The sequence below is a fragment of the Humulus lupulus genome, chromosome 3 (assembly GCF_963169125.1).
Source record: "Humulus lupulus chromosome 3, drHumLupu1.1, whole genome shotgun sequence".
NCBI classification, from domain to species: Eukaryota; Viridiplantae; Streptophyta; class Magnoliopsida; order Rosales; family Cannabaceae; genus Humulus; species Humulus lupulus.
Genome location: NC_084795.1, coordinates 243,005,222 through 243,021,553, shown reverse-complemented (window position 1 = coordinate 243,021,553; position 16,332 = coordinate 243,005,222). Strand labels below are relative to the sequence as shown.

The window sequence follows — 16,332 nt, the reverse complement described above, 5'->3', positions numbered from 1 at the left end:
ATATCCAACTTGGGTTGCTAACCCTGTTTTGGTCCCAAAACCCAATAATAAGTGGAGAACTTGCATTGACCTCAATAAGGCATGTCCTAAGGATTGTTTTCCACTACCTTGAATCGATCAGTAGGTAGATGCAACAACTGCTCACGACATTTCTTTCATGGATGCATAATCTGGATATGACCAGATCGCAATGCCAACAATATGCATCTTCTTCTCTGTAGCTCATCACTTGAGAACTCCAATGTTAAGCGTGCTTGACCTGGAATAGTCTCAAGATGGGTGACCTCCTGCGAAGTTTTCTCAAGAAGCGTGCGAGTGAGGACAAAGCACGCTGGAAAGACCCGTGTTGGTTTGTAGGGCCAGTCGTTATTCCAGGAAGCAGCCATAGTGATGTGGGGATGTTACAAATGGTATCAGAGCCTTGACCCAGCCGAAAGTGTGGCCGACGGGGACGTTGGGCCCCTAAGGGGGGTGATTGTGATAGTCAGTATCTCGTGATCCGTAGTAGGGAAAGACTGGGTAAAGCTCTGTAATCCCACATCGCCTGGGGAAGGTCAAGTGTGATGATTCTAAGACTGTGTAGGTATGGGACTACACAGTTGAAGAGGGCTTAAATGGATTGATGGGTACTACCTATGCCAACAAGATGCATCTTCTTTTCGATAGCCCAACACTTGAGAACTCCAAAGTTAAGCGTGCTTGGCCTGGAGTAGTCTCATGATGGGTGACCTCCTAGGAATTTTTCCTAGGAAGTGTGCGAGTGAGGACAAGACATGCTGGAAAGACTCGTGTTGGTTTGTAGGGTCAGTCGTCATTCTAGGAAGCAGCCATAGTGATGTGGGGTGTTACAAAACCCCACTGCCCAGCCACGACCGATGGTGCTCTGGCCACCCCCTGCCTACACGCGCCGGCCCACGGCGTTCCCCGGCCTCGAAACCCCCAGCTCCGCGAGCCCATGTCCTCACGCGCCCTCTAGCCTAGTTGACGGAGCCTCCAAAGTTCAGCGACCATGTGGGTTTACAAAACATTTTGGGCATTTTCTGACCACCTTGAGCCACCTCGAGCCAAATGACCACCACCAATGCATTCTTGTGCTTTGGGCTTCAAAACCAACCATTGTCGGAGCTCCGACGGGAGCTTTTGCTACCATTTAATTTTTTAAACATTAAAAATAAAACTTTTTAGGAATCGCAACGTGAGGCCTAAAAGACCTCAGTTTTTAAGGCTCTCAAATAGATGACTCGTAGTAGTGTGAATCTTTCGTAAAGTGGCTCCCACCTATTTCCAATCTTAGGTGGTTATACAGCTGGTGCCACAACGGGTGGCAAATTAGGTGCGGCATTCCCTGACGAAGCCTGTTGCCTCAGAAGGCAAATATGCTATTCCTGACTTTAAAGTTTGGCTTGCATATCATCAAGCAACTGCTGCTAGTTCTCAGGGACTGGTGGAGGCTTCTGGCCCTGCTCATCGTCTCAAGCCTCAACCTCGGTGCCGACTAGTCGTATTGATTGCCTTGGACGCATAACTATCCAAGTTTAACTATAATCAACAACTCAGCTGGTCATACAATGATAACAGGTACATATTCATTCCATCGTCCAACGCCAATATCCCGGCCACAAGCACAACCATGATGCAAACAGGCATTTAAACAATTATTCATATACAATAGCAATGCTAATACGCAAGCCTTAACATATCCACATAGTAATCAAGGGTCAGGCCCTATCAATATATCTCATGCTCCTAATTAATCATGCAAATAAAGCATTTACATTTCACTTAAACATTAAGCATATAATCACACATATATAGTTACCAAACCCTAAGTCGAGCTTGTCTTTAGCGGGGAGTGTACATGCCCAGCCAGTCTTCAGGAACCCTTAAACCTATATGGCTCTGATACCAATTTGTAACGCCCTAGATAACCAAGACCGTTACACTATGCGTTTAAAATAGTGCAAGACTTGCTAATCAAGTCATTTGAACATAAATGTGAATCTAAAGTCAACTAATAGGTTAGGGTTAAAAGATTTTGATCCTAAACGGTTAATTTTCATTAAAACAAGTGTTTGATACATGAGATCCCAGAAACAAGGTTTACATGACAAATACAACTCTCAAAGACTGATACAACAAAAGATAGTCTAATGGAAAAATACAGTTTAGAGCTCTAATTCCTGTAAATTCCCCCGGTCGTGGCAGTCGAGCAGTTGACAATGTACACTCCGCCCCCAGAGCTCTCCAACTCATGGTTGGTCCAACTTTCCTTTGCCTTCATCTGCACCACATAGCACCCGTGAGCCAAGACCCAGCAAGAAAACCATAAACAACAAGCATAGATAGCAACAAGAGCATATAATCAATTTCAATCCAATCTGTTCAACTAATCAGCAGAATACAGATTTAAAGCTCGACGGCGATAAACATATACTTTCAACATATATTTCGATCAGTAATACAAGCAATTAGCTAATGGCGTCCTTAGGGTGAGCCCTCTGGTTATTTAGCTGATCCCGGCTCGCTTAGGTCGAGCTGCGTTCAATATGCTTATCATCAGCCCCGACACCCATAGGGCATACTTTCATATTGCATACAATAGTCATACAATTACACAATACATACGTTCAATTACAAGGAACCTTAGTCCCAAACACAACCACATGGGTGTAGTTTTCTTACCTCAAGTCCCGAGCAATAGATAAAGAGCGGTCCCGAGCACGATCCTCAATCTTGAGCCTTAACGTAACCCTAGTCACAAGAATAATAGATAACTATCAAATCTCAATCCAATAATCAACTTCGGAAAATTAAACTAGCCTTTGGGACCTTGGATTCTACCAATCCGGGTAGTAGGATCCTTCCCGAGCCTTAACATTTATGTTCCCGAGCTAAAAACCCTCAAACAGCCTTGGTTTTGAATTTGACCTGCGGCCAGCCCCTTAAGGCTCATGGAGCGCTTAAGTCAGAGGGAAAATGCCTCTCAGCTAAAAGACACAGGTCGTGGCGCACTGTACCTTGCCCCACAGCGCACCTATACAGAATAGAGGCCTTCCAGTCTCTTTGAGCACACGGGCCGCAGTGCCTGAAGAACAAGGCCGTGACCCGAGCCCCCAAACCCAGAAAACCAACATTTTCTCGAGCCTAAACCCCGAATCACACCCCAACCTTCAGGCAAACTCAGAATTGAATCCAGAATTGTTATCCTTATAGCCTAAACATCATAACCAACCTATAAACCAATCCTTACACTCATCAAACACCTAATCAGTTTTGGAATCCACTTTCATGCAAACTCTAAGTTCCAACTATATTACAGCAGAATTCAACAATTAAAAATTGAAACCTTACCTCAGTTTGTGGCTTGAATCCCCCAGCTATTCTCTATCTACTTTTAGCCTAAATTCTCCAGATTTTCCAGGCCAAATTCTTAAGTTTTTCTCCTTCAAAGCTTCAAGCTTTCCTTAGGTTCTAGAGAGAGAGTGAGAGAACGTGTATGACGAGAGAGAGAGTATACTGAGAGTTTGAGAGTGTTCTGGGTACTTCATAGAATTTCCACTGAGTTAATCCCCTAACTCCAAAAAGACCTAACTGCCCTTTAAACTTCCTGAGCCCTCTAATTGCTTCTAAGGGGTAAAACAATCATTTATCCCAATTCCCACTAATTCCTCAAGTCATCCGACCAATTCCCAATTAACCCCATCATGTCCAATTAATCACCAAATACTTGCCTGTTACTCGATATATCCGGAAATATTCTCTAAGTTCCCAAAATACCCCTAGGCTCACCCTGAGCCGGGTATTAAACCCTACTGTGACTATTTCGCTAATCCGCTCACTAGGATCGCCTCGAGCTGTGTTATGCAAATATATCCACATAATAATGTGGTCTCAACCATTTAACACATATAATCACATTTATGCCCTTAACGGGCCAAAATTATAGATATGCCCTTATAAACAATAAAGGGCCCACAGGCATATCTAATACTCATAAACATGCATATAATATATTAACATCATCATATATATCATGCATGCCACATAGTGACGCATTTAAATCACGTAATCACATACATATCCAATTATGCCCTCCCGACACGCTAATCAAGCCACTAAACCCTATTAGCATTTTTAGGTCGTTACATTTCCTATCCACAAAGTTGTATTTTACATGTACTATAGTGGAGAAAGTGCTCCAAAAGTTAAGCAAAAGTGGGCAAATTTTCTTCCTATTATGATAAAAGGTGGGGCACGTGGCAATTTTTAAGAGGCTCAATAGGAATGGTGGCAGGAAGAACGGGGGACAGCATTGCCATGTGTCGGACTCCGATTGGCACTCATCAGAAAGTGGCAGCAAGTGGCAGGCGGAGTAGGGGACATCATGGCCACGTGGCACACTTGGATTGGCTTGGCAAATGGTTGGAAATGTGCGTCAAGCGTGGCAGTAGAGTGGGGTCCGCGTGCGTCAAGTGTGCAAGAAGCTGGTAGGCAGAGGCGACACATGTTGCAATGTTAGTGTTTTGGCCAAGTGAGTGGGCTGCTTGGGCTTGGGCTGATTGGGCTTGATTTATGTAACGACCCAAAATTGCTAATAGGGCTTAGTGCCTTAATTAGCGTGCCATGAGGGCATAATTGGATATATGTGTGTCTACTTGGTTAAATGCATGACTATGTGGCATGAATGATTAATATGACTATGTGAGTATGTTATATGCATGTTTATGAGTATTAAATATGCTTGTGGGCCATTTCGTGTTCATAAGGGCATATTTGTAATTTTGGCTTGTTGAGGGCATACATGTGATTTTATGTGATATATGGTTGAGACCACATTATTATGTGAATATATTTCAAGTATATGGCTTGAGACAGTCCTAGTGAGCGGATTAGCGAAATAGTCACAGCGGGGTTTAAATACATGGCTCGGGGGAGCCTGGGGGTATTTTTTGGGAATTTAGAGAATATTTTGGGATTTATTGAGTAACGAATAAGTATTTGGTAATTAATTAGACGTGACAGGGTTAATTGGTTAATAGTAGGAATACTTGAGGAATTAGCGGGAACTGGGGGAAAATGACCATTCTAACCTTAGGGATAATTTAAGGGTTGGGTTGGTGATATAGGGCAATTTGGTCTTTCATAATTAAGCAATATACTCAGTAAGTGTCTAAGGGGCAACCAGAAGGTAGTGGAATTTCCCAGCACATCTCTCACCCTCTCACTCACGTTCTCTCTCTCTCCCTCTTTTGTTGAGACTTTGAGATTGTTGAAGGAAGAGACTTGGTTTAAGCTAGATTAGAGCTGAGTTTGGGCTAGGTTAAATTGAAGAGTTAAGGCTAGAAGTGGGCAGAGGATAGCTGGAGAAATTCAAGCCATAGATTGAGGTAAATTTCAATTCAATTGTTGAAATCTGTTTGAGATTATATTAAACTTAGAGTTTTCATGAGTTTTAGTTTGTTAGCTGGATTTGAGTGTTTGATGGTGCAAGAAAATGGTTATAGGTTAGTTGTGATGGTTGGGGTATAAGGATAGGAGTTATGGGCTTGAATTTGAGTTTGGCTGTTAGTTTGAGATGGAAATTTGAGGTTGGACTCGTGGAAAAATGCTGAGAGAAATTGGTTTTTCTGGGTTTAGCGACTCAAGTCGCGGCCCTGTTCTTCAGGCGTCACGACCCGTGTGAGTTTTGGAGGCTGGAAGCCTCTGTTCGCCAGGCATGCTGCGACTTGGAATGGTGCAAGTCCCGGCCGGTGTCCCCCATCAGGGAGGATTGAGCCTCTGTCTAAGGGGCGAGTTGCAGCCCTTAAGCGCAAGTTGCGACCCTAAATAGAGAATTAAGGGAAAATAAGGTTTAAGGCTCAGGGAGGCTCAGGAATTCAAACCTAGGCGCTTGGGATGAATTCTACTACCCGGTTTAATAGAATTCGAGGTCTCAGAGACTAATATATGTTCCCTAAGTATTTAATTGGATTAGAAATTGATGGTTACCCATTGAAACTGTGTCTAGGTTTATCGCCAAGGCTCAGGACTGAGGATCGTGCTCGGGACCGTTCTGTATTCTTCGCTCGGGATTCGAGGTAAGAAAACTACACCCTTGTGTGGTTGTGAATGGGGCTGAGATTTCCAATATTTGAGCATGTGTACTGTGTGACTGAACGGTTGTTATGTATATAAGAATGAACAACCTAAGAGAGTCGGGGCTGACGATAGACGTACTGAACGCAGCTCAGCCTAAGCGAGCCGGGGTCAGCTAGATAAACAGGGAGCTCGGCCTAAGTGTGCCATATTTGAACATTTGTAAAACTGGTTAAGATATAAACTTGAGATTATATGCGTACCATTGATTAGTTTAATGTTCGTACTCTGTTATATAATTGAACTGAATGAGTTAAGATTGATTGAATATCATTGTTTCTATATGTGTTTGATGTTTATGGTTTTCTTGTTGGGCCTTGGCTCACGGGTGCTACGTGGTGCAGGTAAAGGCAAAGGAAAGTTGGATCAACCATGAGTTGGAGAGCTCTGGGGGCGGAGTATACATAGTCTGCTACTCGACCGCCACGGTCGAGGGAAAAGTACAGGGACAGAGCCCTAAAACTTGTATTTTTCCATTAGAATGGCTTTTGGTTGAATTAAACTTTTGAGGGTTGTAAATTATCACTTATACCCTATTTTTGGGATCCCATGTACCAAACATCTGTTTTAATGAAAATTAACCGTTTATAATTGTTGACGGTGAGAACTCGTCAACTAAGTTGAGTTGGAAAAATTATCAAATCAAGATCGCTAATGGAAAAGCTGTAGAAACTTAAACAATAACTCAAGAACAATGATAGAACAATAATGGAAAATTCAGTCTTTCATTCACACTCAAGCCTTTGCTACAGTAAAATTTCCAACCCTTTTTCAGGTGGTGTTCCAGTTCATTTTATAGTAGGCTCTAATGGCCTTAGGTACATGGTGGTCCAGGAGACCAAGTGGTACATATGTACTATGTCAGGGGAGTGGCTTCAGAGGTTGTGGTCGTACGTCCAGTACAGGAGCAGGTGTCAGGAGGATGTCTCCACTACTTGTCTGTACCCATGTCTGATGAGTGGTGGCAGACATAGTGGCGCAGGTGATAGTGGTGTCGACTCTGACCTTTGGCCGTAGACGTACGGGCCATAACTCTTATTCCAGCAGTCCCACTGGTATTGGTGTCCGTACTCAGTACTAGGTCGTACAAGTATGTCCCATTCGACTCGCACTGGAGCCTCTAAGCATAGGGGTCTCAAGGTGTAAGGAATGGGACCCTTGGTGCATGGTTCTACTCACGTGGCCACTAGGTGACGTAGCTCTCATTCCTTCGCGAGGCCCCCTTGAAAGGCTTATTGATGGCGCGGCTCTCTTGGCTGTTCACGAGGCCGAGTGTGCTGCGGATGTGACCCCCATGAGGCCATGGGCGAGGCCACTCCGTGGGCATGGGCGAGGCCACCACGGGGCCTAGATGGCGAGGCCGAGCGAGGCCACCTGGTGCGCGCGGGCGTGGCCGAGCGAGGCCGCCAGGTGCGCGCGGGCGTGGCCGGGCGAGGCCACCTGGTGCGCGCGGGCGTGGCCGAGCGAGGCCAATAGTGTCCGTGCCTGACTGGCCGAGCAAGGCCATGGCTTCTATGTCGTGTAAATGGGGGCTTCATGGCGTTGGTCTCATATTTTCCCTTGGTGAGATTTTGAGCCTCAACAATAATCAAAATCTTTTAACCCTAACCTGATAGTTGACTTTAGGAACACATTATTGTTCAAACGACTTAATTAGCAAGTCTTGCACTATTTTAAAATACATAGTGTAATGGTCTTTGTCATCGAGGGCGTTACAGTTTAGGTCTAAGCTTTCCATAAAAATGGTTCTAAAAATGCCATTTTTGTATTCTTTTCTTCAATAATAATTCTTTTTTTCTTTGTGTCAAAATACATTTTATTTCTTGAAAATTGAACACAAATTAAATTAAATTAATATTTTCAAATATAAAATATATTATAATAAATCCATGAAAATATTAATTAAAATTAATTTATTTTAAATTTTAAAACTAATAAAAATGACATTTTTAAACACTAATCAAATCTGCATCAATTGAATCTCCCACAACATTTCCCACTAACTTAGCTAATTCAAGTGAGTGTTTCCCAAAAGGAATGGAATATATTTGAATCCACAGGGGAACAAAATGAAAAACAGTAGGCTCAAGATTATGCATACCATCAAGAACAAAGTGCCAAGGCTGACCCACTAGGACTCTTTTCCAATCCCCCTCACATCCAAATTGAGCAAGAAATAGCCCAAGAGAATGATCAGTGATGGTAACAGGCAAACGAGTGGGCCAGATTTTGACTACGATTTTTTCATTACCTCTTTCTTAAAAGTTCTAACACTGAAAATTCAAAAGACTAAGTACTAGGAAGCATCATGTGAACTAGATCCATCCGAGGACTCAACTAAAGTATGAACTATATTTTTCTCATGGGTAAGCGAAAGAGATTGGGACATGGATTGCATAGCATCATCTAGATTGGAAGCCATAATATAATCTAGGGTTTTCAACAACAGAGGTTTTTAAGAAATGTAACGAAGTAAGGAACGCAGAAAAACACAGCAAAAACACAAATATGAAAAAATACATACCTTGGACAAAAGAGAATGATCGAGATGTTAATCAGCAATGATAACTCTTCAGCTTCTCCTCTCCAGACTACTTGTCTAAAATTAGGCTTAATCATCCCTAATTTCCTTGAGAAGTGAAATCGGCGGTAGGAGATGATGAGATTTGGGAGAGATCAAGAGAACAAAATAAAAACAAGGCGATTAGAAAGAGATAGAGTTGAAGAAATGGTGGAAACATAAGGAGGCCACTTCTTAATTAATGTTACAAGTACTAGATAAACATGGTAATGAATACAAATTCAGAGCAATAAATGATCTAAACCACCACAACACTCCGAATATGGGTGGACAACAATCCGAATTAGTACTAGAAAGAAATGGGATCAAACCCAAATGAATGTTCGAGAGCTCTTTCAGTATATCCATCCAAATATTTATTCAAGTTTATGTAACTCATTTTCTTGTAAATAGGATTTAAAAAATATTTAGTCTTTATTTTTTTACTAAAAGGTGACCATTTTGTGTACTAACTCTAGTCCTTCTTAGTAGAAAACTCAAATAATAAGTCGTCTTCTTCGTTCTTTAATATTTAAAATATCTTTGTTAATTTTGTTTTTTTTGGTTCAAGGAGATAATTGTTGGTTATCAAGAACTTAGTCAATGTGCACCATTACTATATACGCAATTATAGAATAATATATACAAGTGATTAAAAAAAGGAAATGAGTGAATTAATGGGTGGTTGAGATGGGGAAGGGGATCACCACCAACCAATTATGTTTGAGTCTGGGTTTCCCGCTAATCGTCCTAGGGGCGGAGGCTCTCAGTGGCGGCCACTAACTTTACCACCCAAATAAAGTCAGCCAATGAGACACGTGGCGAAGTCGCGCAATTTTCTCTAATTTAAAAAGAAATAAAAATAAAAAAGCAACGGTAGAAGATGAGGCAGGGAAATAATATGAATAACGCGCAAGTGTATCCGAATAATGCGGCGAGTCTATCACCACCTTTTTTATCACCTTTAAAATCCGTACACCTTTGCCATTCTCGCTTTCACAAACGAAACCCCATCCCACCGCACACCACTCCATTCTCTCTTTCCCCTCTTATTCTAAGACCCTTTGTTTGGTTCTCGAGAAAATTTCCAGGATATCAGAGAACCTAACTATTGGGGACCTAAATTAATATTAAATCTATAATTATATTAAAACTAGGAAAATTTATTTTATATATACGCATACCATTATTACTTATTCGTTCACTCCAAACGGTCTTTTCTTTTTTCGGATTTATTATATTAGGGCTTGAGGGTAATCTGATTTAAAATTTTCATTTGAATAGTTTAGAAGAGATGAAATTCGGGGAGACATTTAAAGAGTATTTGATGAAGGAGCAAGAAGGATTTATTAATAATTGCTCGCATGTTGAGTATAAGCGGCTCAAAAAAGTTCTCAAGAGTTGTCGGAATTGTAAACCATTGGAGGATTTTTACGATGACGACACTGAAGCTGCTAAGCAACAATTGTGTCAATGTCAAGCCTGCCCATGTAAAGTTTTCTGCTTTTATTTTGATTGAGTTTTATTTATATATTGTTGTGTTCTGTTTTTATGTGTAAAGATGCAGCTTTTATCAATAATTTATTACTTTTATTATTTGTTTTGGATCTTGGGTTCTATATATTTAATGCCTGTAACAGAATATGCCGTAATAATAATAATATAATGGTGTGCCCACGTAATGAGAAAAATTGATGTATCATTTTTTTTTCAAGGGGTAGTACAATAGAATGCTCTCAAATATTTGGTTGAAGTTTTAAATTAAGTTTCGCCTGGTAGAAACTATACAACCAGGATTAAATTCAAGATTTTGGTGTCCCAGTTATGGTGTTGAGAATCTCATAATGCTGGAATAAGACAATTATTAATTGTTTTCTTTATTCTTTTGATCAATTAGTCGAAGTTAATGGAGAATTGCTTACATGTACTGGTTTTGTTCTCTTTATTACTAACGTCAACATCATTGTGCAAGTCTATTGTACTTGAAGGAAGAATTTTCAACTGGACCGTATAGTTTTGGAGAAATTAAGGAATATGTTGCTCTTGTTTCCCTATCATACTAATTATGTGTAGTTGACTTTGGAAGAAAATTAGTTGTTTGGTCTAAAGATTCTTAGAAGAATAAATAACTAGAACTAATGAATTTGTAGCAACTCTTGAGAGACCCTTTTCATTTAATAGCTTTATCATTATAGTCTTGTCTCTCTGTGTGTATGTGTAGTGGTATACATATTTCAGTGACTGAAACCATAATGTTTTGTCTAGAAGTAGTTAATGCCTAATAATATGGGTTTGTATCAGTTTGAAATTTGTACATCATAAAGTGATTTTACTCTCTGAAGCTTTTTCTCCATTTTCTTAGTGTGTGATCAGGCATTTTTCTCAGAGCTGATGAAGGAAGCCTTAGATATTGTTGGATGTTTTAGTTCCAGAGTTAGACACCTCCTTCATCTTCACATTTCCACTGGAATGCAGAGATACTTAATGCAATTGCGTAAATGTTTCAAGAATGATCAGCAAAACATGGTAGAAGAAGGAAAGATGCTGATTGAATATGCTACAATGAATGCAATTGCAATCAGAAAGATCCTTAAGAAGTATGATAAAGTATGGCCTTGCCGATCATTGTCAACAAATCTTCCCTAATTTTGTTTTTATGTATCATGTACATAATAGTGATAATTTTTACTCTTATACTGCAGATACATAGCTCTGAAAATGGCAAGAATTTCAGATCAAAGATGCAATCAGAACATATTGAACTTTTGCAATCACCTTGGCTTATTGAATTGGGTGCTTTTTATCTAAACCTGGACACATCGGATGGGGGACATGTCAGTGAGCTTTCTGGACATTTTTCCTGTGATCTTAATGCCACGCCACCTGTAATGACCATGATGCTTCCAGATTCTAAAAAGTTGGACTATGATCTTACTTGTGCTGTATGCTTGGTAAGATCTTACTTTCAGTCTTTCAGTTGCATCTTAAAAAATGGAAGATAGTGACATTTTTTCTTAATGTGTGTAATGGGATAATCTGGCAGGAAATTGTTTTCAATCCATGTGCTTTGGGCTGTGGTCATCTTTTCTGCAAGTCATGTGCTTGCTCAGCTGCTTCAGTGATGATCTTCCAAGGACTAAAAGCGGCAAGTAGGGAATCAAAGTGCCCAATTTGCAGAGAGGTGTGTATTGATTGAAAAATGTGAGAGACTTGTTATCCAGATCCCTTTTCTGTGTTTATTTGTATGTGACTGAAGTGGCTAGTATTGGCTATGATAGATCATACAGTTTGAGTTCTCTTAGGAAAAGTGCTAGATTTAGGCATTTTTATCCATGCACCTTTGTACTGTTTCAGTGTTTCCATTCTTTGAACTCAAAGATTCTAATTCTACAGACAAATTATGAAGAACTCACTGAAATTGTTATCTTTGATGAAATGTTCTTTCTTCTCATAGTGTCATGTCCTAACCTCATATATTTTAAACTTAAAAACAATCAAGTTCTTGCCATCATGTCATTGACTTCAATCTTTATTAATTTCTTCCTTTTATTTATTTATTTAGGCTGGAGTATATACTAAAGCAGTGCAGATGTTGGAACTAGATATGCTCTTAAAAAGAAGGTAAACAAACAAATACTGATAATCGTCTTTTGATTTTTTGGTGAGAAACTTTATACTCTTAATATTAGTCACTTTGCAGGTCCAAGGACTACTGGAAGGAGAGAATGAATGCAGAAAGAGTGGAAATCTTGAAGCAAACCAAGGAGTTTTGGGATTCACAGACCAAGTATTTGATTGGGTATTGATGATGCTTTTCTCTCCATACCCCACAAAACACCATATGGGACCAAACAGTTCGATGGTGGTTTTGAACCTTAGTTTTAAAAATGATTTTTTTTAGTGCTCAATAAAGCTGATTGATTTGTGTAAGATAAAAGTGCTATGAACGCATCGAAACATCAGTGGATGTCCTTTTTATAGTTGGTTGCATAAGTGGCTTTTCATGAATGTATCTTCTTACTTGTGTTTATTTGCATGGATGGTCCTTTTTTCTTTCTTTATGTTTTCAGGGCAAAAACACTCAAAATAAATTTTTTTTAGAGGAAATTCCTATTGGTTTTTTTTTTTCTTAAATTTTGAAAAATATGGCATTTTTTTTCATAAGTTTTTTATGGCGTATTTTTCGTATACATTTTTGTGGGAGTTTTTTTTCAATATATTTGTAATATTTTATTTTATACCATATTTTATTTTTTATACATTTTTAGTAGATAGTTTTAATCTGTTTTGAGATTATTATTTTTATAATTTTAATCTATTTTTATTATTTTTTATCATTCATATTTTATAAAACATTTTTTATACATTATTCTTTGAAAAAAAAATATGAAAACTTCATCACCATGTTTTTAATTCCCATTTATTTTTCTTTTCTTTCAATTTTTATCTTTTTCAATCAACATTTTCTCTGCAGTAATCGATTACCACTATCAAAATAATTTTGATATTTTTTGTGGTGGTAATCATATCCTACTGTTAATTTCTTTTTAGTGATGTGTGGTAACTGGTTACAAATATAAAATTCATTTTTATTTTTAAAGTAATTTTGTATTAACTAATTACAACTATAAAACTAATTTTGATTTTTTTTAGTAATGTTTCATTATTAAAATACCAACTGAATTATAACTGGCTACTTAGTGAGATTTGGAAAAAAAAAAAACTTACATGAAAAAAATAAACTAAATTGATTGTGAAGGTAACTGGCTACAGTTAGGTCTGAAAAAAAAATTGCTTTGAAAAAAAGAACAAGTTGTGATGGTAACCGGTTACTTAACCAAACTTAGAAAAAAAATAAGATCCAAACGAAAAATCTAAACTGATCATAATCGTAACTGGTTACAACTAGGTTTGGAAGAAAAAAAATTCAGATATTATAAAGAAAAACAGTTGCCATGGTACCTGGTTACTAATTCAGGTATGAAAACAAAATCAGATCTAAACAAAATAATATAAATTAATTGTTATTATAATTGATTACAACTAGGTCTAAAAAAAATCAGATATTAATAAAAAGAATCAGGCGTCGTGCTATATGGTTACTTAAACAGATCTGAAGAAAAAAAAATCCAAAAATCTCAACAGATCGTGATAGTAACCGACTACAGTTAGGTCTAAAAGAAAAAAATTCAAATATAAAGTGCAAAATCTGATTTGAAGCATAATTGAAATAGCAAAATCAAATGTGAAAAAGAATAAAACCAGATTTGAAGAAGAAGAAGAAGAAGAACCAAAGGGGTGGAGGTGTGTCGCCGTCAAGGGCAGGGGCAGAGGTGCGTCGCCATCGGGGGTGTAGGCGGAGGTGGCATCGTTGGCGGAGGGCTGAGATGAGGGAACCGAATGGGGGAGGAGAGAGGAAGAAAGGAGAAAAGAGATAGAGATATCGTGAGAGAAAGAGGAGAGAGTTTTGTGTAATTAGGTTTATGGTAATCTATTTTTTATATTTCATGAAATTACCATATTTTAATTTTTTTTTTTTCAAAACTTGTCATATTTTGTATAATGACTTTTCTTCTCATAAATATAGAAACTAGGTATATTTTTCTCACATTTATGCAAACTTAATTTTTTTTATATATATACCATTGAAAAATATGTGATAAACACGACATTTAAAAAAACAAATCAATAATTAATGGCATTAAGAAGTAATAACATAATTTTTTATGTATTATTTTATTTTTTGAAAAAAAGAGGGAAAATATCAAAAGAACAAGCATAATTAAAGATTTTTTTTCATAAATATGTTTTTTTACTGATTTTTTTAATCATACATTTGATCCTATTTTTTTAAATGCAATTTAGTTTTTTTTAGAAAATATAGTTTCTATAAACATTTTTTTTCTTTTAAAAAATACGATTTTCCCTTGAAAAATTTATGCAACTAGAACAAAGTTGATGTAATTGATATTTAATTTTTTTTTAGTAAAATGTTTATTGATACAGTTTTTCCTCAACTTAAAATTAAGAAATTCGAGAGGTAATTAGACTCAGATAAAATCATATATTATGAACACAAGTAATTTTTACGTGGTTTAGTGGTTAAAATTCACATAGCCCATGAGTCTATGTTATTGTTGTTTTCTCTCAAGAAATTGTTTATAACAATTTCTCCAGAGTCTTGGTATACAAGAATGCAATCCATTTTCCTGTCTATTCCATCTCCATTTATAGGGGATTAATGGACAGGTATGGGTAACATCCCAAATATACAAATAATTACATTCAATATATCGATTGCTTGATATTATACATTTATCAGGCAAGATTACAATATTCTAATTGTGTAAATAAAATCCCGAGTCTTCAGGGATTTGAATATGTGCCTTCCGTATGTCGACAACGAACTGAATACACACCACGTAATCTAGAGGTTTTTAGGATAAGCCGATCTAAATATCGAGATACTCGAGCTATGTATAAGTGATGTAAAGGTCTGGCTCGATGATCTCCTTGATACCTGGTCAATCTATGCTTAACCCAAGTTGAGCATTAGGGAACTCGTTCCATGACCTTGGAACTAGGAATAGTTTCATTAAATGCATCCCAAATGTACTGCAAACAGGACACGTTAGCTCATGTTTTTCAGGTACAACATTTGGCCCCCAAGCCTTTGCTCTTGTATGACATCACCCCTACTTCTGACAAGCACAGTAGAGGCTTTTCCACTTCTTTCGTGGAAAACGTGCCCACCAACCCGCTCGAGTACTTTGACATGCGTCTCGTTTTGATAGGCATCTATTGGAGTTCCTAAGTACTGTGAAAGTTTTCTTGTCACCTTTTTTGCAACTGTTTTGCCCATTTTATTACAACCCTTCGATCTAAAACCTCCTCGATTGAACGATCCCATTTTTACTCTGGGCTTATTCTATATATAAGCCCTTTCTGATCACTTCGAAGACCACCTTTTCATTTTCTCTTGCAAAAAGTTCTCTCTCTATCATTTTTTTGAAGCTCTCAAGCAATCATTTTTTTGGATTTAGCATCTTGGTTCCGCCGATTCTTCAATTTTCAACCTCAATTACAACCTTAATCAACTGTAAGTGTTCACAATTTTCCATCGCTAATTATTTGTTTTTATTTCGACTAGTTTCCTTGAAATGCTTCTATATTATGCGTTTTTCACGTACTTTTTATATTCGAGAGATTTGTTCGAATACTTGTAATATGTAAGGATAGCCTATTGGTTTGGTAGTATAAAGAATACTAAGAAAATACAATAGGTTAGTTTTGGGGGTATTTTTTTGGGATTTTGGGTTCTTATCAAGTACAGTTAAGGCGATTAGAGTAAATTATGGGTTTTGAACAAAAAACTAGGTAGCTTAGGGGCTACGCTACCTGAGTGGTTTTTCATGAAAAACACTTTCCAAAACCAAGCTTCTGACACGCGATTTTTGAGGTGATAATACCTTCTGAGGATAGGGCGCGTGAATCCATATATACGGAATTCTTTACCCGTTTTAGCTCATGTAGAATTTTTAATTCATAGGAGTTTCCAACTCGTAGAACATAGGTTTTTATCTAAAATATTTAGGTCGAGTTTTCCAGTTTTTTAATGCTGGTTATTAAACACGACT

At 38.0% G+C, this 16,332-nt stretch overlaps 1 protein-coding gene and 1 long non-coding RNA gene across 5 annotated transcripts; one reads left to right on the top strand and one right to left on the bottom strand.

Annotated features, from left to right (window-relative positions):
* Positions 1–1,646: 1,646 nt before the first annotated feature.
* LOC133823521 (uncharacterized) lies at positions 1,647–9,252 on the bottom strand. Of its 2 annotated transcripts, XR_009888390.1 has the most exons (3): positions 8,660–9,252; positions 2,683–2,751; positions 1,647–2,281 (listed from the first exon to the last, which is right to left on the bottom strand). It is a non-coding gene; the product is annotated as an uncharacterized LOC133823521 (long non-coding RNA). The 2 variants fall into 2 exon arrangements; XR_009888389.1 differs by lacking the exon at positions 2,683–2,751.
* Positions 9,253–9,597: 345 nt separating this feature from the next.
* LOC133823520 (probable E3 ubiquitin-protein ligase BAH1-like) lies at positions 9,598–12,725 on the top strand. Of its 3 annotated transcripts, none has more exons than XM_062256334.1 (6): positions 9,598–10,185; positions 11,058–11,302; positions 11,398–11,646; positions 11,739–11,876; positions 12,258–12,316; positions 12,385–12,725. In XM_062256334.1, exons 1-6 carry the CDS (start codon positions 9,990–9,992, stop codon positions 12,422–12,424), a joined length of 927 nt encoding a protein of 308 aa, XP_062112318.1. In that variant the 5' UTR covers positions 9,598–9,989; the 3' UTR covers positions 12,425–12,725. The 3 variants fall into 3 exon arrangements, with proteins under 3 accessions (XP_062112318.1, XP_062112317.1, XP_062112319.1); XM_062256333.1 differs by having other exon boundaries at positions 9,599–10,185; positions 12,396–12,725; XM_062256335.1 differs by lacking the exon at positions 12,385–12,725 and having other exon boundaries at positions 9,599–10,185; positions 11,739–11,896; positions 12,258–12,298.
* Positions 12,726–16,332: the final 3,607 nt, after the last annotated feature.

Excerpts from the sequence above, each read along its gene's own strand:
- LOC133823520 (XM_062256333.1), top strand. The coding sequence starts at position 9,990 with ATGAAATTCGGGGAGACATTTAAAGAGTATTTGATGAAGGAGCAAGAA. Across the intron at positions 11,303-11,397 it reads TCCTTAAGAAGTATGATAAA|ATACATAGCTCTGAAAATGG; the intron begins GTATGGCCTTGC and ends CTTATACTGCAG. Across the intron at positions 11,877-12,257 it reads AGTGCCCAATTTGCAGAGAG|GCTGGAGTATATACTAAAGC; the intron begins GTGTGTATTGAT and ends TTATTTATTTAG.